General features: G+C 34.8%; 1 protein-coding gene across 3 annotated transcripts in view; it reads left to right on the top strand.

The window, feature by feature from the left end:
* LOC150100620 (uncharacterized) overlaps positions 1-23,818 on the top strand; it is a 174,156-nt gene that overhangs the window by 89,261 nt on the left and 61,077 nt on the right. For all 3 annotated transcript variants that reach the window (XM_090401971.1, XM_090401972.1, XM_090401973.1), the window contains 2 exons: positions 3,508-3,649; positions 17,858-17,966. In XM_090401971.1, coding sequence (XP_090258097.1) covers positions 3,508-3,649; positions 17,858-17,966 — 251 coding nt within the window. The remainder of the gene's footprint in view (positions 1-3,507; positions 3,650-17,857; positions 17,967-23,818) is intronic.

Genomic DNA, 23,818 nt, shown 5'->3' on the forward strand with positions numbered 1-23,818 from the left:
TTAGCTTCTCTTTTAATATTCCTGCATATGTTTTGCAATCTGCATTAAGAGACTGATTCCTCTATAGTTGTTTATGGCATCTTTATTTCCTTTTTTGTAAATGTGCATAACCGGTACCTTTTCAAAGAGCAAAGAGTTTTTCCAGTTATCCAAACCTTATTAAATAATTTCAAGTATCTTTATATTTTTCATCGTCATTTGATTCCTCTGTGGCGTGTTTTTTAATTGGTGGATTTTTTATATTCTTGATATTCCTGTTTAATATTGTAATCTTGAAATGAAGCAGTGTAATTTCATTTATAGCCATCTTGGTTTAAATCATATTTTTGCTATCATCATATAATCAGAATTTAATTCAAAGCCTTCACATGCTCTTACATCTAGGATTAACTCTTAAATCGTTTAAATCCTTAAAATTTGCAGTTGTGTAATCAGTAATTCATTTATGCCCATGAGATGATCATGTATATTTTTGTATTTCTTATGATTAAATACTAAGTTCATTATTTACATATTGTTATAAATTACAAAATCTTGTAGTTTGCATCTGTTATAGATTTCCTCATCAAATTTATCTACATTTGTTTTGAATTTTCTTTTCATTCCAAATTTTAGACAAAATCTTAAATATCGAATTTCATTAAGTTCAATCTAGTCAGAGTTCAATCTATTCAAAAGCCTCTCCACTCATAGAGGCTTTTGAATTTAACATTATTTTGAACAATCTTTTAATTTGAATACTACACGAAGTGTCTTCAACTAGGCTCGTTGTACAATGGTGTCCAAAAACAAACACTATTTCTGAAGATCACAACTGCAAATTCAGATGAATCAGCTTGTAGCAATTTGTATAACTGACAATTTTGAATAGAAAGCAGGTACACCTTAAAATTTTTGAATCGTGCACAAAGAGGTTATGTGGTAGCACTCAACAGGATAAAAAGGCAAAAGGCTGCGTTAAGTGAATTGTGTTTGAAAGAAGCTCTTTTTGTGAAAGAATAAAGTTAACTTGGATGTCTTGTAAGGTCTCAAAGACATCATCTAAAAATTTCACGTGGGGAAGAATTATTGGAAAGCTTGAAGAAAGCCACAGAATTACTGATGTTGCCATTGCCAGAGAGTGTGGAATCTCACATGGCATTATATCCAGGTTCTGGGCAGCGTTCGCCAAGAAGTCACCCTCACTCTACCATGGAGCATGAAAACGTGTTTTGGTTATAATAGCAAAATATAATCGATGCACCATGGCAGGACAGCTTGCAAATTGGCTCCAGGTATGCCGATATCTCAACAAACTGTGGCAAGACATCTGTGACAAGTAGGTCTGTACACTCAAATCCATGTAGTTTGCATCCCTTTATTCGTAGCTCATCGTAGAGCACATTTTCAGTGGTGTTGTATCTATAAAAATTGGACAATAGCCAATTTACAGATGAGAGTTGTTTTAGTCTTTCCTCTGATTCTAGAAGACAGTTGATCTGGCGTGAAAGTGGTAAGTGGTGCTGCTTACCATTGCAAGAATGTTCTTGAAAGAGATAAATACGGCGGTGTTGGGATCATGATGTGGGAAGGTATTATGCTTAATGGACGCACTGAGCTACAAGTGCTGGAAAAGGGACTACGACTGGTGAATGATATTGCAGTAAAGCTCTTCATCGTCATGTTTGATTGTTCCATGGTGCTGTAGGCGAAGAATTCATTTTTATGGATGAGAATGCCACACCACATTGTTCAAAAGCAGTGGAGATACTTCTGGAGACTGTGGATATTAATGGAATCAAGTGGCCAGCATGCTCCTCAGATTTAAACCCTATATAAAACATGTGGAATACAATAGGGAGACACATTGCTGCCTCAAAATTCCCCCTCCAGAAAACAAACAAGGCCTTATCTTTGCTCTAAAGGAGGAGTGGGTCAGTTTGCTTCAAGAACTTCTGAATCACATGGTATAACATTGTGAGAGCTGCATTGCAGTTCAGGGTGGACATATTCCATACTGAAATGTCTCTCCGCATAGTTTTCTCTAAGCACTATACGTTAATTCCTTAACTATGTCCTTAGGAAATTTGTGACTTTTACCAAAAATGTATTGCAATTTAATTTATATGAAATTTTATAATGCATTTTTTATGTAATATAATTTATTAGTATGCTTGCAATAAATTTATGTCTGCATTTGGCTGTAGTCATGAAAATATTTTGTCTTTAGCAGATAAAAATGTTTGTCTTTAGCTTTTGGACACCGGGGGAGCGTGTATACTCAAATGCAAACAAAACAAATAAAAATTTCTCTCCCCCCCACCTCCACCAATCATTTAATCTCTTCTTGCAGATTAATTTTCTTGCTTTTTTTCACTCCATCAATTATTTCATTTGATTAAAGGAAATTGATCAACAGAAATCATGATTTACATCCAAACAGTTTTGTTTTATTTACTTATATCATGAATCAGAGTATACAGATAGTTCTTATCATACAAACTTGCAGCAGGAACTACAGGAATAGTTTGCTATAGCAAATTTCTTTTGGTGTTCTTTTACCTATTGGGTACTAGTTTATAGCATGTTAATTTGTTAGTTTTTATATGTGATTACTGCCCACAAAAGGTTCGTAAAATTATAGTACATTAGTATGCTAGATGGGCTAAGATTTTTGTAATTTTTAAATTATAAACTTGTTTATAAACCTCACACAAAAGTAAGAATGAAAACTGAAATTATCCAAAAAAATTGTGAAATACCATTTCTGAAGCTATTAATTATACTTGGCACCTACAAATGTAGTTCTAACTCTGTAATGCAGTTTTTGTTCAAGAATGAATGAACAAAAACTGCATCACTGTAAATGAATGTTACAAAATTCATTTGCAGTGAATGTGATGATGAAAAATTTGTTTATATTTTATTGTAATTTATTTTTCTCTTAATTGTATTTACACTTGATTTTAAAGTCATCATCATCAAATTCCTGCCATGTACCCTCAAGGGGTGTACAGGATATGATAGTACTACATGAAAAAAATTACATCATTACTAACTTCCTATCTACAATTTTCCTCGAAATCAGTCTGTTACTTGTCAAGACTCCAACATTATCAGATCTTATATTTCTATCGTCTAAGGCACTTTGTACCATATCAATCCACCTATATCTTGGTCTTCCTCTGGGTTGTTTTCCTGCCAACCTGGCAGAGAAAAATAATAATAATGATTTGAAACTTAATTTTTTTTTTCTTTACATTTCGTTGATAGAATATTTCAAATTCTAAAGTTAGTCCTTATCATGATGAATTATGATAAGGACTAACTTATGCATCCTTACAAAATTTAAAGGATATATGAATAGTTCAACGTATGAACATAACATATATAGTTCAACGTATGACATAAGCTGTTTTCATTCATTTCATGGATAAACTAAATTATCACACAAATTTTGAGGGGTCAGTGTAATTCTAGGGCTAAAAATATTTTTGAGTATTCAATGTTTTTTCCTCTTCTTCATAGGCTCATACAACCTTCCATAAAACAGAAATCAAGACAGCTGATAAACTTATCCATAAAAATGCAGAGAAAAATAATTGCAGTGTAGGAAAAACAAAATTACATGCTAGGTTCGGTGGAATTGAAAAGAAAGACAAACCAAAAGGTAATAACTGTTCATTTTCCTCTCTATCTCTTTCTTTCACACTTCCATCATATTAAATTTCTCGCAATATTATTTTTTGTGGATTTGTGGAAAATTAAAATACTAGAAACTAACGGGAGGGTCAACCGAACCTTTGCATTGTTTTAAGTAGAGTATGTTTTTGCGTACCCCATTGTTGAGATAAAACTGGTAAGAGTCATTCGTGCTTTGGAGATCTGAAAAATGTGCTCAACTGAATGCTTACATTACTTTAACAGTAAAACACTTTTACTATATACAAAAAAAATAATTACTATGTGGATAGTAAAAGAAGGAAGAAAATGCAACTAATTTCTTTAGAATTAAAGTTGCCACAAAATTATATTTGTTTAACCCTAATTTTAACCCAAGTAAGGTTACTCATATATAGAAACAGTTGAAGTGCACTTTGCACAGTATAATGCAAAGTGCACTTCCTTTTGGACATGTATATTGCTATGTATTTAAGGAAATGAGCCTTCTTAACTCAGTTGGTATAGACCAAGCTCTTTGGTCAGAAAGACCTGGGTTCGATTCCTGTCTATAATCACATAATCATCTAATCTGTTTGGACTAAAAGTGAGTTAGCCGGTCTCATATGGAGGTAGAGGGTTTTTTCACCCGGAACTTGGGTTTTTGTCCCTCAGAACAGGCAAACTGGCCCCATGAACACACGCGGATTATGGTCATGAATACTTACAACAATATGTGGAAGTGATAGAGTCCTCACCACATGTCGTTACACTCATAGTTAACCATGAGTCACATCGTGGTAGTCAATCTCCTAGATAGAAGATGACACATGAATGGGATTTAAGGAAAGTGTCGCTACCTACACTGATTTTGACCTATGAGGTCTCATTAGTGGGAACAGATCCCAAGAACAGATACCAAGGTTAAATTAATGGAAATCATATATTTCCCATATACAAGTAGAAGAAAGGTATATCACCTTATTATTAAAATACACTGGATCAACATTTTATATAGTTATACATTTATTAAATATATTTGAGTTTGGCCTTATATTTTATAACACTTCTCTCCTAACTTTATTCTTTAATCTTCCTGTGAAGACAGAGGCTTCCTTTTTATAGCTTATTGGCTTGTTATTAGTTGAATTAAAAAAAGAAATAAAGATGGGAAAGATGTTTGAAAAACTAAAATGAAGTCTGTTTGCTTTGGAGATATGCAAAAAATCCTGCATGCATGCATTTATTGCATTGCTGTGAAGTTTGAAAAGTTTTCATGGAGATTGAAGTTCTTGAATAACAATATTATAATAATCTCTCTATATGTTATTTATAAAATTCCAGTGTCAACAATACTCATTTGACTTTCAACAGGCTATACAAATTAATATCCACTGTAGAAGAGATTAACCAGAAGAGTAACAATAAACAACTTCTAAATTTAAGAACAACTCAACTAATACCACAGCCAAATATTTCATCATGATCTTAAGTCTTGAATATTTGATTAAAAATAAAATGGAATTCACTGTTCTTGAAAAATCAGTGTTTCCAAGTTGAAAACAATCAAGTGGGCGAAAATTGAAAATACAGTTCAACTTTTTAATTTCATTTCATTCTTGTTATTTGACAAATAACACTGCATTGATAGCTTTTCAAGAATAATTGTGCATACTAACACTGAATGATACCCCCCCCCCAAAAAAAAAAAAAAATTGAGGTAACATTTATGCTATGAGTTTTCTTTTCAATAAACTTTAATGGAGTAACAGTTTACATTTTATTGTTCTTAAACGTCAATAAGCAAGTTATTTCTTAATATACATGGTGTTTAAATAAACTTGTGTGTGTGTGTGTGTGAGTGAATGAATGAAAGAGAGAGAAATTTTGATTGGTTTTGTGAAGGGTAGATCATGCCTCAGTAACTTGCTCACGTTTTATAACACAGTGACGGCTGAACTGGATAGGGGTAATGAGTTTACAGTGATACTACTGGACCTTGCCAAGGCCTTTGATAGGATACCACATGGAACCCTAATCAGTAAACTGGAGCAGATGGGTATAGATATAGGGTTGGTGAGATGGATAAAAGGGTGGTTGAAGGAGAGATATCAAAGAGTGGTTTATTCAGGAGTGGAGTCTAAAAGACGTCTTGTGACTAGTGGAGTGCCACAGGGCTCTGTTCTTGGACCACTGCTTTTCAATTTGTTCATCAATGATATTGGAAAGGATCTGAGCGGAAGTGTTCACTTGTTTGCTGATGATGCAAAGTTGGGTAGAGCAATTGTGAGTGCACAGGATGTCAAAATTTTACAGGATGATTTGGATAGTTTGGAGGACTGGGCTAGGAAAAATGGATGTCAATTTAATGTGGCAAAGTGTAAGGTTATGCACTTTGGGGTGAAAAGAATAGCAGCAGTATATCGCATTGGTGGAACCATACTCCAGGAGATTGATGAGGTCAGGGATTTGGGAGTGTTGGTGGATAGGGAGTTGAAGTTTAGGGGACACATTGCAAAAGTAACTAAAACAGCTCACCAAATCACTTGGCTTCTGAAAAATACTTTAACATGCAGAGACGAACAAGTTGTTGTTCCTCTGTATCGAGCCTTGATAAGACCCCATCTGGACTTCTGTGCCCAGCTATGGGCACCAGGGTTTCTTCGTGATGGGGAGGAAGTTGAGAGGGTCCAGAGACGAGTGACCAATATGATAGCAGGTCTGTGGAATGAACCTTATGAGAATAGGTTGAAGATTTGTGGGTTGCAGAAATTGGACGATAGGCGAAGGAGGGGGTGATATGATTGAGACATTCAAATTACTGAAGGGTTTTTATAAGATTGATCCAGAAGATATTTTTGAAAATATGACTGGTGGTGGGAGGACTAGGGGCCATGCATGGAAGCTGGGCAAGAGCGTGGTTGACAAGGGTGTTAGAGCTAGGTTTTTTACTTGGAGAGTGGTAAATGAGTGGAATTAGCTTCCAGAGTCTGTTGTGGGTGCTACGACCATGAATGAGTTCAAGGCAAGGTATGATAGATAATGTTGAATAGTTGTTCTTGACATGATGTTAGGGCCTCCCTTGATGAGTCTGTCGACTCCTTGGAGTTTCCCGGAACAATAATAATAATAATTATTAAATAATCATTAGAACTTTACTTAGCGTATACAGTAAAGCAAAAACTACAAGTTTTTCCACTGAGTAATATATCACCATCAAATTCCTGATATATACCCTCAAGGGGATGTACAGGATATTGATAGTACTACATGAAAAATTACATCATTACTAAATTCCTATCTACAATTTTCCTCCAAATCAGTCTGTTACCTGTCAAGACTCCAACATTATCAGATCTTATATTTCTATCTTCTGTGGCACTTTTTCTGTTCATCTGTTCATGCCCCTAATCTTTCTCAGGACTCTTATATCTGCAGTCTTTAGTCTTTGGTCAAGTGTTTTATTTCTGACCCAGTTCTCAGATCCATAAGTTAAAATTGGCTTGAATACTGTCTTGTATACAGCTAATTTAGTGTTTTGGCTAATTTCTCTTATTCCATATAAATTTATTCAGTTAGCTTCCTACCATACCAGCTTTGTTGATTATAATAAATTTTAGTTTAATCCTTAGTATCTTCTATAATGCAAAACACATCTATATATCATGCAGAGCACATGGTATAGGTAAATATGACTTCTTCAGTGCTTCGACCTTAGTATCACCACCTCTTGGTCTGGCTCCCACTGACGTGACCTCAATAAAGGTCGAAACCTGGTTGGGTAGCGGCCCTTCTCTTAATGTATAGCATTATACATATCCACAAGAAGATGTGCTTTGCATTATGGGAGATACTAACACAAGGAGTGATGAGAGCTTGATCCACCTTTACCATGCATTGCCTCAGTCCTGAAGATACTTCCCATATTCACTAAAAATCGTGCGTAAGAAGCTGAAATGTTTTACTTGTTCCACAGGTTCTCCGTTCACAACATAGTTGACATTTTCAACGATTCTGCCTATTTTCATTGTCTTTGTCATTTTAATGCTGATCGTTATACCATATCTATTACAACTGTCATTCACTTTAGATAGGGAATCTTGCAGACTTGTAGCAGATTTATTTAGAAGTACAACATCATCTGCATAAAGAAAAAAGAGCTGAGATGAACATCTCCAATTTTGATATTAGGTTTAATACAACTTTCCTTCATAATGTGATCCATATAGATAATAACAGAGGGGATAATGTACATCCGTGTCTGATACTTTAACATAAAAACCATCTTCCTGTATTTTAATTCTAACTGCTAACTTACAACTCAAATAAAGACAAAGTATTGCTTGATATAATGCCCCATTGACACCATACAACTCTATGTTTTGAATAGCTTCTCTCTAGGCACCTTGTCATATGCCTTTTTCAGATCTACAAAACTTAAATACAGATCTTTGTTATATTCCCATGATTTCTCAACTATCTGTCGTAAAGTGAAAATCTGATCCTGACAGCCTCTATTTAGCCTGAATTCAGCTTGTTCTTCACCAAGCTTCTCTTCCACAATCCGTCTCAACCGTTTCTCAAGTATACTTGCATATATCTTACCAGGAACTCTCAGTAGAGAAATACCTCTGTAACTCTCACATTCAGTTTTATTTCCCTTTTTATATATGGGTACTATGAGAGCTCTACTACAATCATCTGAAATTCATCCCTCTGTCCAGGACTTCTGAATTATGCAGTGCAGCCACTGTAAAACTTTTATACCTCCATACTTCAGCATTTCTGGTCGAATATCATCTACTCCTGCTGTCTTTCCACATTTCAGGCTTTTGATGACTTTTTCTACTTCAAGTATGGATATGTATTCCTGGCTGCATGCCTGCTCAGTGTTTTTTACCACTGTGCTGTCATCATTTAGCAATTTTTTGGAAGTAATTACTCCATACTTGAAGGATATCTTTTTCTCCTGTTTTCATGTAATTTTTATCATTTCTAATTCCTTTTATAGCACTCTTCCCTCAATTTCTGAGCTTCTTCAACAACCCCCAGAATGTCTTGCTTCCTTCTTGATATTTATTTTCTATGTTCTTACCAAAGTCTTCCCATGACTTTTGTTTAGTTCGTTTTACACAGTGTTTTGCTTTCTTACATTTGTCTCTGTATTCTCTAAGAGCACAGGCTGACTTATTTGCCAGGAACTTTTGATATGCTTTCTTCTTTTCCTTCACTGCCTCTTTAACTTCTTGCGTCCTCCATGGAGTTATGATTTTTCTATCCTTGCAGACAACTTCACCACATGCCTCTCTGGCTGAATCAATCAGTGTTTTCTTCAGAGCTTGCTACCCCAAGGTTTGGTTCCTTCTGAAACTCTTTCGTTTTTTCTTCAATAATGTTTGTGTATTTTAGTCTACATTTCACATCTGAGAGCTGCTCAACTTTTATTCGCTTTAAAACTTTCTTACATGTTATTCTTTTCAATATGAAATTCAATTTTATCCTGCTCAAGACTAAATGGTGATCATTTCCAATTTTGGAAGAAGCAAGAGTGAAGAGTGATAAAGTGAAAATGTTATTATATTACATAGATGTGGTAGAACTGAAGTAAGAAGAGCTACAGTGACAAATAATTCAATGTGTAGACTGTTTAGAAAGAATGGATGCAAGATTTTTGATGTGTGAAGTGAATTTGAGGGAAGAATGGATTTGTATGTGATGGATGACTACATTTGAATGCATTTGGTATTAGGAATCCTGAGAAAATAGTGATTGAGACCTAATGCAGTCAGGAAACTAGATTATGATGGGAAGAATGGTGAGAGTCTGTATGTTGGAGCGATCCATGTTATGCCAACTGTATTAATGATAAAAATATGCATTATTGTGGAAATGACGATGAGGAAAGAATGATTGTTTGTTTGGCCAGTTCAGAATTATTAAGCAGGTGCATGGATGTCTGCATTTGTGAGGCATTAGATAAGTATAGATATCTGCAAGTTGACCAACTGGGTCATGCAGGCTACAGACGTGAATATACCAAAAAGCATACAGACAACTTATGTCTGAACACAAATGCTAGACATATTGGAAACAGAGGGGATAAAAGTTTGTTGCTTTGATAATAAGTTGGGACCTCAGTTTGTAGGCATTAAGCGAGATCTGGCTATCAGTGGTTGATATACTAACTGCTATTGAGCATAAAGGGTACACTATTTTCAAGAAGAATAGACAGATGGGAGAGGAGGAAGGGTGCTGTTAATGGTATTGGATAATTTTAGGCTAGTTAGGATAAGAAGCTATGACTGCAATACTAGTAACAGTTTTCTATGTAGCAGTAAGTTTGAAGCCATTGGTGTGAGGTGGAATCTAACAAGATGAAATACATGGTTGGGTGTTGTTACAGACCTAGTGGATCGGTTGATGTTGACAACAAAATGCATTACGAAATAAACATGATGCGTGCAAAACAATTAATCATTAAGGCTTTTGAGCAATGTGCTCTAGATTCCTTTACTTTAAAACCTACAGTTTGGCTTAGATATGTTGACGATATTTTCGTTATCTGGCCACACGTGCCGCCACACGATTTCATCACAGAGAAGATTCCACAGGAGTGGATAGAATGTATAATAATCTCATTGCACAAGGGTTGTGCAAAGACTGATGTGTTTAAGTATTGACCTATCTTTATCTCTGATGTGGTGGTGAAGATTTTTGGAAAAGTTAGTATGAGTTCATATACAGAAATGGGTTGACAGAGAATCTTTTACAGTGAATAGCATGAGTTTATTAGGAAAAGGTCATGCTTAAGCAACTTGCTCACATTTTATAATGTTATTACTGATGATTTAGATAAGGAGAATGGATACACCATTGGTACTTTTGGACTTTGCTAAGGCTTTTGAGAGGATACAACATGGAAAACCATTGCATAAATTGGAGAATATTGGATTGGATTATAACATATTAGCATGGATAAGATGATTATTATTATTATTATCTGTTTGGTTACAAAAAATAAATTAAGCTAGGGTATACCATGCTCTCACATAATTACTCATATAAGTACACATATAAATTAGAACAAAACATTATGGATGGCGGCCAGCAAGAGTGAATTTAGTGCTTAGAGTCCTAAAATCAGGGTTTGTTAGAGAACTTGAACTTAAATGAGATGAATGCGTGCCATCCAAATTCTTGGGATTTTTATGTCATCATTATTGTTAAAATTATAATGGTTGATCAAAATTTCACAGGAGTCTTTAAATTTATTAAATTTATTTTTTTGTAACCAAATAGATAATAATAATAACAGGACTCTAGAACTGATGTAGTAAGTTTTTTTTTTCACCAGAGGTCAGGCCAATAGTTTTAATAGTTGACCAAGTTAATGTAATTTTAGCATACCATTTAGATTATAGTGTAGCTTGTTTCTTTTTATATATGTGTGTACACTCCACATGATGATCTTAATGTGAAGATCAAAACATCAAGTGATTATTTTGGTTGAGATTAAACTGACGCTTTACTTTAACACAGTAGTTGTTTCCATAATTAGTATAATGAATGCTGATCATCGAATAATAATGAAGGAAAGGATTCTTAATCCATGGAGATGTTACTTGCAAGTGCTGCAATTATTACGGTAAGTTAAAGATACGTTTCACTTTTGATCAATCAACTGGCAAAAGCCAGCTGATTGATGCACATACAGAGAAAGCAATACTTAGGGAACAAATTCAGACAGCCCACAAAAGCCTAGCAATGACACAAAATCAAGTTTTAAATTTACAATCTGAACTCTCTAGTTATATGAATCTGGATACTTGCAAGAATCATTGATAATTCAGCTAATTCTGGAAAGTAATAATGAAAAATTTAAGGCTAGATTTTGCCAATTAAAACATTGGCAAAATTTGAATGCCAATCATGCAAATCTAACCAATCAGGATATCTCTTCCCTGGCATTTTACTCTAACAGTGAACAGTAGACAAGTGAGATGATGAGTGACCAACCACATGCCAGCAATGACCATATGATCAACCTATCTAGCCACATCCTAAATAACAGTGAACTTTCACTACTTAATAAATTCTTAAACTTTGCAGTAGAAACTATTAATAAACTGGATGTTATTTACCACATAGAAAGAGGCATTAAGTTTCTTCCAAATAAGGTGGCTGATAAAATTTGTTTAGAAACTAGCAATGTTTTGAATAAAAAGAAAACTATATATAGCAATCTTACCAAAAAACAATACTGGCAGCAGTCAGGTCTTTAAAATCTAATCAGGATATAATTATAGCAAAATCAGACAAAAGTAATGCCATGGTCATCCTAAACAGATCTACTTAGATTTATCAAATGAATCAATTAGTCTCTGATAATAGCACTTATCTTCTTTTGAACTCCAACTAACAGGATTAAGAAAAAAAAAAAACAGTTAAATTACTTAAGTCTGTCACTTCTTGGCCATTGGACACTGCCAAAAAATTACCCCATTGGACCAACTCTCCCAGAATATATGGTGTTCCCAAGGTATACGAATATAACGTTCTGCTAAGGCCAATAGTTGCAGGTATAGACAGCCTTAATTATCACCTAGCCAAGAAATTAGCATTAACACTCAAGCAGTTGGTAGGTCATTTCCTCTCCTATATAAAGAACACACAACACTTCACAAACAAAATTAAAAACATAACACCTGGCAAATATGATTTATTAGAGATTTATTAGTCAGTTTTGATGTGTTTTCCCCTTTTCACAAATGTCCTAGTCATTATCATCAAATTCCTGCCATGTACCCTCAAGAGGTGTACAAGATATGATAGTACTACATGAAAAAAAATGACATCATTACTAACTTCCTATCTACAATTTTCCTCCAAATCAGTCTGTTACTTGTCAAGACTCCAACATTATCAGATCTTATATTTCTATCATCTAAGGCACTTTGTACTGTATCAATCCACCTATATCTTGGTCTTCCTCTGGGTTGTTTTGCTGCCAACCTGGCAGAGAACTTATTTTTGCTAATCTTTCTTTTCCCATTCTGTTTAAGTGACCATACTACCTGAGATTATCTCTGCTAACACATTCCTGGATGCTGACAATATCAAGTTCTTTCCTAATATCCTCATTTTTAATATGATATTGCCATTGATGCCATCTGTTCACGCTTATAATCTTTCTCAGGACTCTCATATCTGCGGTCTCTAGTCTTTGTTCAAGTGTTTTACTTCTGACCCAGCTCTCAGATCCATAAGTTAAAACTGGTTTGAACAGTGTCTTGTATACAGCTAATTTAGTGTTCCAACTAATTTCTCTCTTATTCCATATGAATTTATTCAATTGACTTCCCACCATACCAGCCTTGCTGATTCTGTTGTCTATTTCTATATTTAATTTACCATCCTCACCAAAAATACCAAAAATCGTGCCTAAGAATCTTGCAGAGTTGTAGCGGATTTATTTAGAAGTATAACATCATCCGCATAAAGCAAAGAGCTGACATTAACATCTCCAATTTTGATATCATGTTTAATACCACTTTCCTTCATAATGTGATCCATATAGATAATGAATAACAGAAGGGATAATGTACATCCTTGTCTCACACCAGATTTAACATTAAACCATCTTCCAGTATTTCCTTCAATTCTAACTGCTGACTTACAACTCAAATAAAGACTAAGTTGCTTGATATAATGCCCCATTGACACCATATAACTGTAGCATATTGAATAGCTTCTCTCTCGGCACCTTGTCATATGCCTTTTCCAAATCGACAAAACTTAAATACAGATCTTTGTTATATTCTTATGCTTTCTCGACTATTTGTCATAAAGTGAAGATCTGATCCTGACAGCCTCTATTTGGCCTGAATCCAGCTTGTTCTTCACCAAGCTTTTCTTCCACAATTCTTCTCAACCGTTTCTCAAGTATACTTGCATAGATCTTGCCAGGAACACTCAGTAGGGAAATACCTCTGTAATTCTCACATTCAGTTTTATTTCCCTTTTTATACATGGGTACTATGAGAGCTCTACTCCAAACATCGGGAATTCATCCCTCTGTCCAGGCTTTCTGAACTATGCAGTGCAGCCACTGTAAGACTTTTATACCACCATACTTCAGCATTTCTGGTCGAATATCATCTACTCCTGCTGCCTTTCCACATTTCAAGCCTTTTATGGCTTTTTCTACTTCAAGTATGGATATGTATTCCTGGCTGCATGCCTGGTCAGTGTTTTTTACTACTGTGCTATCATCATTTAACAATTTTTTCGAAGTAATTACTCCATACTTGAAGGATATCTTTTTCTTTCGTTTTTCATGTCACCTTTATCATCTCTAACTCCTTTTACAGTACTCTTTCCTCCATTCCTAAGCTTCTTCAACAACCTCCAGAATATTTTGCCACCTTCTTGATATTTATTTTCTATATTCTTGCCAAAGTTCTCCCATGACTTTTGTTTAGCTAGTTTTACACAGTGTTTAGCATTCTTGCATTTGTCTCTGTATTCTCTAAGCACACAAGCTGACTTATTTGCCAGGAACTTTTGATATGCTTTCTTCTTTTCCTTCACTGCCTCTTTAACTTCCTGTGTCCCCCATGGAGTTCTAATTTTTCTATCCTTGCAGACAACTTCACCACATGCCTCTCTAGCTGAATCGAGCAGGGCTTCAAGGCTTGCCACTGAATCTCCAAGGTTTGATTCCTGTTCTCAAACTCTTTCATTTTTTCTTCATTAATCTTTGTGTATTTTAGTCTACAGTTCAAATTTGAGAGCTTCTCAACTTTTATTTGCTTTAAAACTTTCTCACATGTTCTTCTTTTCAATATGAAATTCAATTTTATCCTGCTCAAGACTAAATAGTGATCACTTCCAATTTCAAATCCTCTGTACACTCTGGTGTCCTGCACCAGGGAGAAGACATCACCATCAACAATAACATAGTCTATGAGACTTTTCTTATTCCTTGCCTCTTCTGTCCATGTGAATTTGTGCACATTTTTATGTTGGAACATGGTGTTAGTCCATGTTCCAACATAAAACCAGTCCATGCCCTGAGCAGAAATCTAACAGATATATTTTGCCATTATTATTAGCTTTGCTCTTTTCTCTAAATTTTCCCGAAATATTTTTGTATGTCTCGCAATCATTTCCTACTCTGCTATTTAGATCCCCAACAAGGACCAACTTTTCCTTTTTCATTGTGTCAGTTGTTTTTTTCTAAAGCCTCAAAAAATTCCTCCACTTCTACCTTAGTGGGACCATAGGCACAAATAAGTCTCATTGTCCAGTTCTCCATTCTCATATTTGCCCACATTACTCTACTTGAGACTGACTGCCATTCAAGACGATTAGCCTTGTATTTTGTGTTGAATACTATGGCTACTCCTTCTTTTCCTTGATTGTCATTGCCTGAATATAACATTTTGTATTTATTGCTCAGAAAGATCTCACCAGTTTTTGTCTTTTTTGTTTCAGCCACCCCTATTATGTCGATCTGGTACTTGTCTAATTCCTCAGCCAGCTCCATTTCTTTGCCATTCAGGCTTCTTATGTTGATAGTACCGATCTTTAACTCTGGTGATGTTTAGTTCGGGTGTGTTTTCAGATTTGTTCCAGTAGCTGACTTTTCGCTCTTCTCCCTGGCAAAAACAATGGCATTGTTTAACCGGGCGACGCCCCAGCCGGCATGAAATTTTGTCATGTTGTACCATCATTTTTATATTTTGGTTTAACCAATAAGAATACAATTTGGTTTTCTAAATCCAAAATTTAAGTGACACAATTCTTCTCTTACAGAACAAATTTCCACCCGATATTATGGCTCTCTTTTCCCACATACTACGTTCCAGTTACCTTGTGTGGCAAAGTAATTTTTACCTACAAAAAGAAGGTATGGCCATTGACTCACCACTATCCTCCCCAATTGTTAATTTTATATGGAAGGTTTTAAGCATCGTGCTCTATATTCCTTACAGTTTGGCTTAGATACATTGCTGATGTTTTTGTTATCTGGCCACACATGCCACCAAACATTAAACACCTTCCTCAGCCATCTGAACAAAAAACACGAACATATACATTTTACTGTTGAAATTGAAAATCAGAACTCGCTCCTTTTCCTGGATACACTAGTGATATGTTTTCCCTCAGGCAGTCTATGCTGCACCGTCTACTGCAAGCCGACACGTACCAGCCAATATGTACATGCTAACTCTTATCACCACCCTTCACAAAAACTTGGAGTCATTAACGCCCTCAAAAACAGACTTATAACATTTTGCTTTCATAAACAAGCTCTTAAACAAGAATTACAAATTATTAACAATACATTTATAAATAATGGCCATAGCAAACATACTATCAGTAAAGTTCTTCATAAAACTTCATAAAAAATACATATAATATAGATTACAGTAAAACATGGCTATCCTATACATTAAAGGATTATCAAAGAAATTAAATAGAATTCTATTCCTTAATGCTACTTTTAAACCACCTATAAAATTAAAAAAACATATTCAACTCCCCCTCCCTACTGGCTCACCCTGGAGTATATTGCATCCATTGCACATGTAGTTTACCTTATATTGGAGAAACTGGATGTACAATTCCCATCCGTGAAATGCAAACGACACATTAAATTTAACAATTTTGGTGAAGCAGGCCTCTCAGGTCATGTCATTATCTTAACACCCTACACCAAAATGATTGGAAAAGTACCTGTTCTTTGCATCGTACAAAAATCTGGTATGAATGTAAATTTAAAGAAGCCTGTGAAATTTTGATTAACTATCCTAATCTTAATAATGGGAACATAAAAATCCCAAGAATTTGGATGGCACACATTCAACCCACTCAAGTTCAAGTTTTCCAACAAACTCTGATTTTAAGACTCTAAGCAATAATTTCACTTTTATTGGCCACCATCGATACTGTTTTGTTGTAATTTATATTCGTACTTATATGAGCAATTATGTGAGAGCATTTTGCTTTCTAGCTTAATTTATGTTTTGTAACCAAATAGATAATAACAGAACTCTAGCATTGATGTAGTAAGCTTTTTTTTTCACCAGAGGTCAGGCCAGTAGTTTTAACAGTTGACCAAATTAATGTAACTTTAGCATACCATATAGATTGTAGTGTAGTTTGTTTCTTTGTATATATATATATATGTGTTTGTGTGTGTGTATATATATATACTCCAGGTGATGACCTTAAGGTGAAGGTCGAGACATTGTTTTGGTTTATATTAAACTAATGTTTTACTTTAACACTCTAGTTGTTTCTATAATTTGTATAATCAATCTATTATTAACTTTACATATTGTCAACTATCACTATATCAAATACAGAGCTCTATAATTTGCTTTAGTAAATTTCTTTTAGAATAATATTCCATTCAGTTTAATGCTGTTTGTTATAATGAGAATTGATTTTTTTAAAGCTATTATTGTTTCTCCTTCTTAAGATAATTTTCTGTAGTTTATTGCAGAGGTCTGCAAATTTTTTTCTGAGATGGGCCAGATAGTAAATATTTTAGGCTTCACGGGTTAAGAGGTAAAATCAGGGATGTCATGTATTTATCTATTAGATAGAAAACAAAATACAACATATTATGTGTTGTGCTATAGTGCATTGTTTAATAAGCACAATGGTTTGCTTTTTAATTCAGTAACAAAATAATCTGCACTTCACTGTTGATTAAAAATGCAGCATTCAGAGTCAACTTTTTCTTCTTCACTTGTTGTTACATGATTGGTGGAAACTTGTGATACGTGCTACTAAGAAATGCATGGTACTGAAAATGCTGTCGAGTTAGCACTGAGGTGCAAGCAGTGATGACAGTGCAGCATATAGTCACTTCCAAAACTATACATGTAGTGTGATAACAGGTATTAACCATATGCAAATTAATGGGCATAGCTGCATCATATTAACACTACGCTGTGGATACTAAAACAGCAATTTCATGATTCATAAAATTTTTTTAAAAATCATCTTAGCTCTCAGGCCATGCACTAATAAGTGGCGGGCCAGATGAAACCTACAGACCATAGTTTGCTGACCTCTAGTTAATTGTAACATTATTTATACATGAATATGTTAGTTCAATGGCCTATTCATAGCAGGCATTGTGTGTGTGTGTGATGATTTTCTTATCTATACCTAAACACTATATGTGTATATCTGCATGTAGATATTATGGAGGCTAATCTGAAGACTTTAGATAAAGTTAAAGATGAGGATCATGTGATTGAAAGTCTGAGTGAATATTTAAAGGACCTAAATGTTGAAAAGTCAAACAGGTAATCCTTTTGATAATACTAAAATGTTTCTGTTAGCAGTTTATCATCACAATTGTTAATGGTTGTTTGTTTTATAAATATACTGTTTTGTAGAATCATTAGTATCTTCTTTAATTTTCTTCTTTAATCATTTCCTTCGTTTTAATATAATTGTTATTAATTCTTGTAAGTTGAGAAAAAACCTACGTGCTTAGGATTGGAACTGAGCTGATGATCAGTTCCATTCCTAAGCACGTAGTATACTGAATGATCAGTATACCTGATCATTCAGGTATACTGAGTAGATGCTCAGTATACCTGAATGAACAAGAGAAAAAGATTGTTATAGTGACAAATTTTCTCTTGGAATAAAAAAAGGGTCAAAAACCTCCCCATTCTAGAGGTAGGAAATGAGAGGAAAACACAAAAGAAAGGGTGGGAAATCGTACATTGATAAGGCACAAAAGTTTGGCAGAAACAGATCATATAAAACAAATTCAAACAGTAATTGGAGACAAAATAGAAAGAAGGTAAAAGAGGATGACATAATGAAAATAAAAATCCAGAATTAATGTTTAAATTTTGAAATGCTACCATAACTCAGTATCATAGGAAGTTTTATTTCACTTGGTTACAAAGTATGTTATACTTAACGAGAAATTATATTATATACTCTTCAGTGGGAGCCAGATTCAGAGGTCTGGATCTGGGGTCTGGCTCCCATTGAAGAGACCTCAATAAGGGTTGAAACCAGTCTGGTAGTGACCCTTTCCATAATGCATAGCATTATACATATCTGCAAGGAGATGTGTTTTGCATTATGGGATACTAAGGCAAGTGATGTGAAGTCATACCACCTTTACCATGAGTTGCCCAGTCCTGAAAATACTTCAGGCACAAACTTTGTTTGCTTACACTTGGATAAAGGATTAAACCAAGTATATAATTTCTTGGTATCTTTAATTTATTCTACAACAATGTTATAAATAACTATTTTAATTTCCTGATGTTTTAACCTTCATATTAAGGTCATCATCTGGAGTATATGCATATATACAGAGACAAGCTGAATTACATTTCACACAGTATGCTAAAGAGACAATGATTTGATCAGTGGTTATTCTATTGGCATGACCTCTAGTGAAAATAGAATATTAAAAAAAATTTAATTAATTAATTTAAAAAATACAAATAAAAAATAAATAAATTTCTGATCATGCCCTGAAAATTTTGTATAGAATTGACTGGAAATGCACCAGTTGTTTACATCACACCAAAACATGGTATGAACTTAAATTTAAGGAAGCCTGTGTGATTCTTGTCAACCACCCTAATCTTAACAATAATGATGGTCTAAAAATCCCAAGCATATGGAAGGTACATATTCTACCCACTTAATCTTTCTCCCTAAGTGTTAACTATAAATACAACCATAAGTAATGCATAATTTTAAATCTAATATAACAGCATGTTAAATTAGGACATCATTGTTACTGTAAGAAAACTATCTATATGAAAGAATGTTTCTTTGATGTTATCCTAAATAGAATATAGCTTTGTAGTTTTTAAATAATTAATTAATTTATTAAAAAAAAAAATTTTATGTTCTATTTTCACTAGAGGTCATGCCAGTAGAATAACCGTTGATCAAATCATTGTCTCTTTAGCATACTGTGTGAAATGTAATTCAGCTTGTCTCTGTATATATATGTATATACTCCAGATGATAACCTTAATTTGAAGGTCGAAACATCAGGAAACTTAAAATAGTTATTTATAGCACAGTTGTAGAGTCCATAATTTATCTAAAATGAAATGCTGATCACCATGTAACTCTAAAGGAAAGGATTTAATCCAGATTATTTTAATATGTTGATACACCATTTTACCACTTGTGTATCGAAAATATGACTTCTACACTGATTCAACCTTAGTATCTTGATCTTTGGGGAAGAGTTTTTGATTGATCAGTGAGATGATTCAGTGAGTGAAGTAAGTACCTTGTTAGTTACTAGATCTATTCTTTTTTCTTTCAGATTACTTTCAGTAATTTTAGAACTTACGATATATTACTGACTCTAAATGGATGTTTCTGAATGAGAAACCTAGATTTTGAGCAGATGCTCATGCAGTTTCAGATGTTTCTATGAATTCTTGCAGAAGAAATTGTCCAACTAACTGCAGGTTGAATTTGAGAGGAACTGTGGCCATTTTAGACATTGTTATGTGGGTATGAAGTTAGTTATATATGTGAGTATGAAGTTAGAAACAGACCACTGTTTCTAACTTCATACCCACAACTAGCTCAGATTTGGCCCAGGAAAGAGATGAGGAATATTATGAGTTTTGCAAAGCCAGTAGGAAGGAACCAGTATGCATTGAAACTTCAACTCCATGGAAGCAGAAATTTAACTGCTATAAGGAAAGAGTTCCTTCAGTTATCCTGCGAGCCAAGGAGCAATAGCCACATCCCTCACAAGCTGTAAAATCAATTTCACAAAAGCCAGAATTGCATACGAGGAGATACAAATACAGCTAGAGATGGTAGCCAATTAGTGCCTTCTCTAGATTCTCAGAGGCAAAAACATCCTGTTTCATACATTCACTCTAAAATGTGAGATAAATTTCAGGTAGTATTATGTAGTAAATAATCTTTAATTACAGTGGTAGTCGTCATAGACTTCCAAACCAGGGACTTATTCCCATTAAAGTAAGCCATGTGCTCCAAGTAATAAAGAGCAAATGCATTTTGTCCTGGTGGAAATGAGCAAATACACCAAAAGATTTATGATGTCTATGACCAGGTTATAAAACTAGAATCATGATGACAGAAGGACCATTGTCAAAAATTTGGTTGCTTGTCACACTTCTGTAAAACCAATGTCCATTGTATTAAATGTGGAGAAAACCATGCAGCAGCTTCCTGCAAAAAGACATCAAAAACAGAGCCAGTTAAATGTGAAAACTTCAATGCACCAACCAGCTAGAGGATGCATGCAATACTTGGCTGCTGCCCCACAACCAAAAGTAAACCAATGAGCCAACTACTGCACAGGAAACTAGCAAATGTCAATACTCCCCCCCCAAAAAAAAAGGAATGCCAAAATCACCAAAGCACATGCTGAGGTGATGGCACCAAAACCAGCAGAAAAAAATGAACTATGCCCAATCCAAATCCAGCATGGTTCAATCATAGCAGTCACTTTGAATGAGATGTTGAGTTCATCCAAACAATCCCAGCCAGAAGTCCACAAGCAAGTTTGTTAAAAGTTCACAAACAATCTTTATTGCATGAATTGATATGAAGGCCTAACTCCCTAATAACTATTAGATTGTGTTCTGAAATACTAATGGTATAAGAAATAATATATATGAATTACAAGGATTTACAACTCACTACAGTGCTGACTTAATCCTTGTAAACAAAATACATCTCCAACCAGCCAACAATCCAAGACTGAGGAACTGTTCTGTACTGAAATGGCAGTCCCAATGCTGAGGGGAAGGAAGTGGGGGGGGGATAGTAGATGGCCATCTTGTCAGATATGGTATAGAATTCAATGCAGTTATAAATCTCACCATGGCCAACACAAAAATCTCATGCATGGAAATGCAAACTGCAAATGCTGGCCCCCTGGAAATATATTCAGTATATAACTCTTCAAACAAACATACTGGAAATGAAATTAACCAAAAATTCTAGAAAGATACAAACCAAGCTCTTCTAGAAGCAGGAGACCTGAACACCAGACACACAACCTAGAGCAGATGAACTACAAACTGAAATGATGGAACCTTCAACAACTTTACTTCCACTGGGAACATCATGATTTTAAGACCACCAGAACCCACATGCTACAACATAGCAAAGACTTCTTGATGCCCTTGACTTAACAATACTCCAAAACATCATGCACCAATACCAAATAAATATTTTACATGACCTCAGCTCTGATTGTAATCCAGTTTTTCTCCACCTGGGCTCAGAACACAAAATGTCAGATAATTTTATGTTCTGAGACCAAAATTCCCACCCATCAACTGGACAAAACTAATGGCTGGTCTGTACAAATCCATTGGTCCCATTCCAAAATCAACTTAAAGGAAAAATATTGATGCCTCAATTTTGAGTTTGGAAAAGCAGTTACCACTGCCAGACTGACTATGGATAAAAGTAAAAACATCATTAGTGAAAAGACCTGAGCCAGGCACCAAAACCACAGAACACTAGCCCTGGAACAATGACAAGCACTCAACAGGACTATGAATAAAATTCAGTATGCACTTAGAAACTTCAGTCCTTAAAGTAGAAGACCAGACACTGGAAAATGACCAGATGACACACTACAAATAATTAACATGATACTCTGACTACATTGCCTTAGTTTCTTCAGCTGTAATTCAAAAACAGCCAGCTCTCAAAGTTTCAGATCTTAATCTAATGTTGATTTCTTTTTCAATGGAGCGACAGCCACTCACTCTCATCCCCGTTGTTATCTGACATTATAGGAATGCTAAGTCAGATGAGTTTTGTCTCCTCTGTGCCTCATTCAAGTTGTTTACAAGGAGTGAAAATCAGAACTATGGTGAACTAGTATATTTAAGAAGCTGAAGAGACTTTTATGGAAAAGAAAAAAAAAACATATTGAAAGTTACTGGAAAGTAAGTCAGTGTATGCTCTGAAATAATACAAAGAAAAATGTTAAAAAGCAATGTGTCATTTAGCTAAGCAAAAGTCATGGGAAGACTTTGTATAGCACTTATTAGTATCCATCAGGGTAAACTGGCGATGCATTTCAACGTCCCCAGCAGCTAAACCACCTGTTAGCCTCACTTCATACCAGATGACCTCAAACTCACTACTACATGGGGCATTATTATTGCTTTCATGAGTTTCTATCCTAAGAGTGGACACAAATTATCTGATTCATTAGTGGTACCCTCACTTCCATCTCTACTGTTCCTTCCTCAAAATACTATACCTTTTAACTTAACTTTTAACTTTTTTCCAGTTACTTCATCTGACTGATAGCCAGATTTCTCTAGTGCCCATAATCTTGGGGCTAAAGATCTTTACCAAGGCAGTCACCTCTACCTGTTTGTCTCAGATGCTCCTGGCATTTGTGTATAGACATAACCAACTATCTCCTGGCAGCCAAGAGATAATTGGTTATGTCTATACACAAATGTCAGGAGCATACTATCTACAGTCTGCTTGACATGGTTGGGCAATTACCTCTTTTCTGTGCACAGACATCCAAAGAGTCTGAACTCAAAGCATAAATTTCCATCCTTTCAACAGATTTATAGCCATGGTCAATGATATCAGTGTGTCATGTTTGCATACTACAGCTTAAATTACCCACTCATTCTTACTGTTCCTCTCATGATCTAATTTCCCTGACTCTCTGCTTCAGTCTCAACCCAATTAATAATTTCTCCAGGCTCCCAATGCCATGTTGTCCCTCTTATACAAATCTTTTCTAATATCATACTCATCCACACATCCCAGAACTCTCATCTATTTCATCTACACAGCCTGCACCTTGAATCATATGCTATGCCTCCTTAGCTCAGTTTTGTTATATATAGATAACAAGCTACTAAGTTTTACTCTTTCACTTTTCTTTTTTGCTTCTTCCAACAAACCTTTTACATCCTCTCTCATACAATATTTATTGCTACTTAAATCATTAGTTCAGCAAGTACTACCATCTTCATTACCTGTGTTTTCTGTTTCTCTATTAATATAATAGAGAAACAGAAATGCTTTAAAGCCTGTATAGAAAATCTCACACTCCAACACTGACATTATGGTCAGTTTTGATGTCTCTTCTCTGTTTACAAATGTCCCACTTAAAGACACTTTAGAC

This window comes from Typopeltis vanoorti, chromosome 12 (assembly GCF_054136105.1).
Source record: "Typopeltis vanoorti isolate ZY-2024b chromosome 12, IOZ_Tvanoo_1.0, whole genome shotgun sequence".
NCBI classification, from domain to species: Eukaryota; Metazoa; Arthropoda; class Arachnida; order Uropygi; family Thelyphonidae; genus Typopeltis; species Typopeltis vanoorti.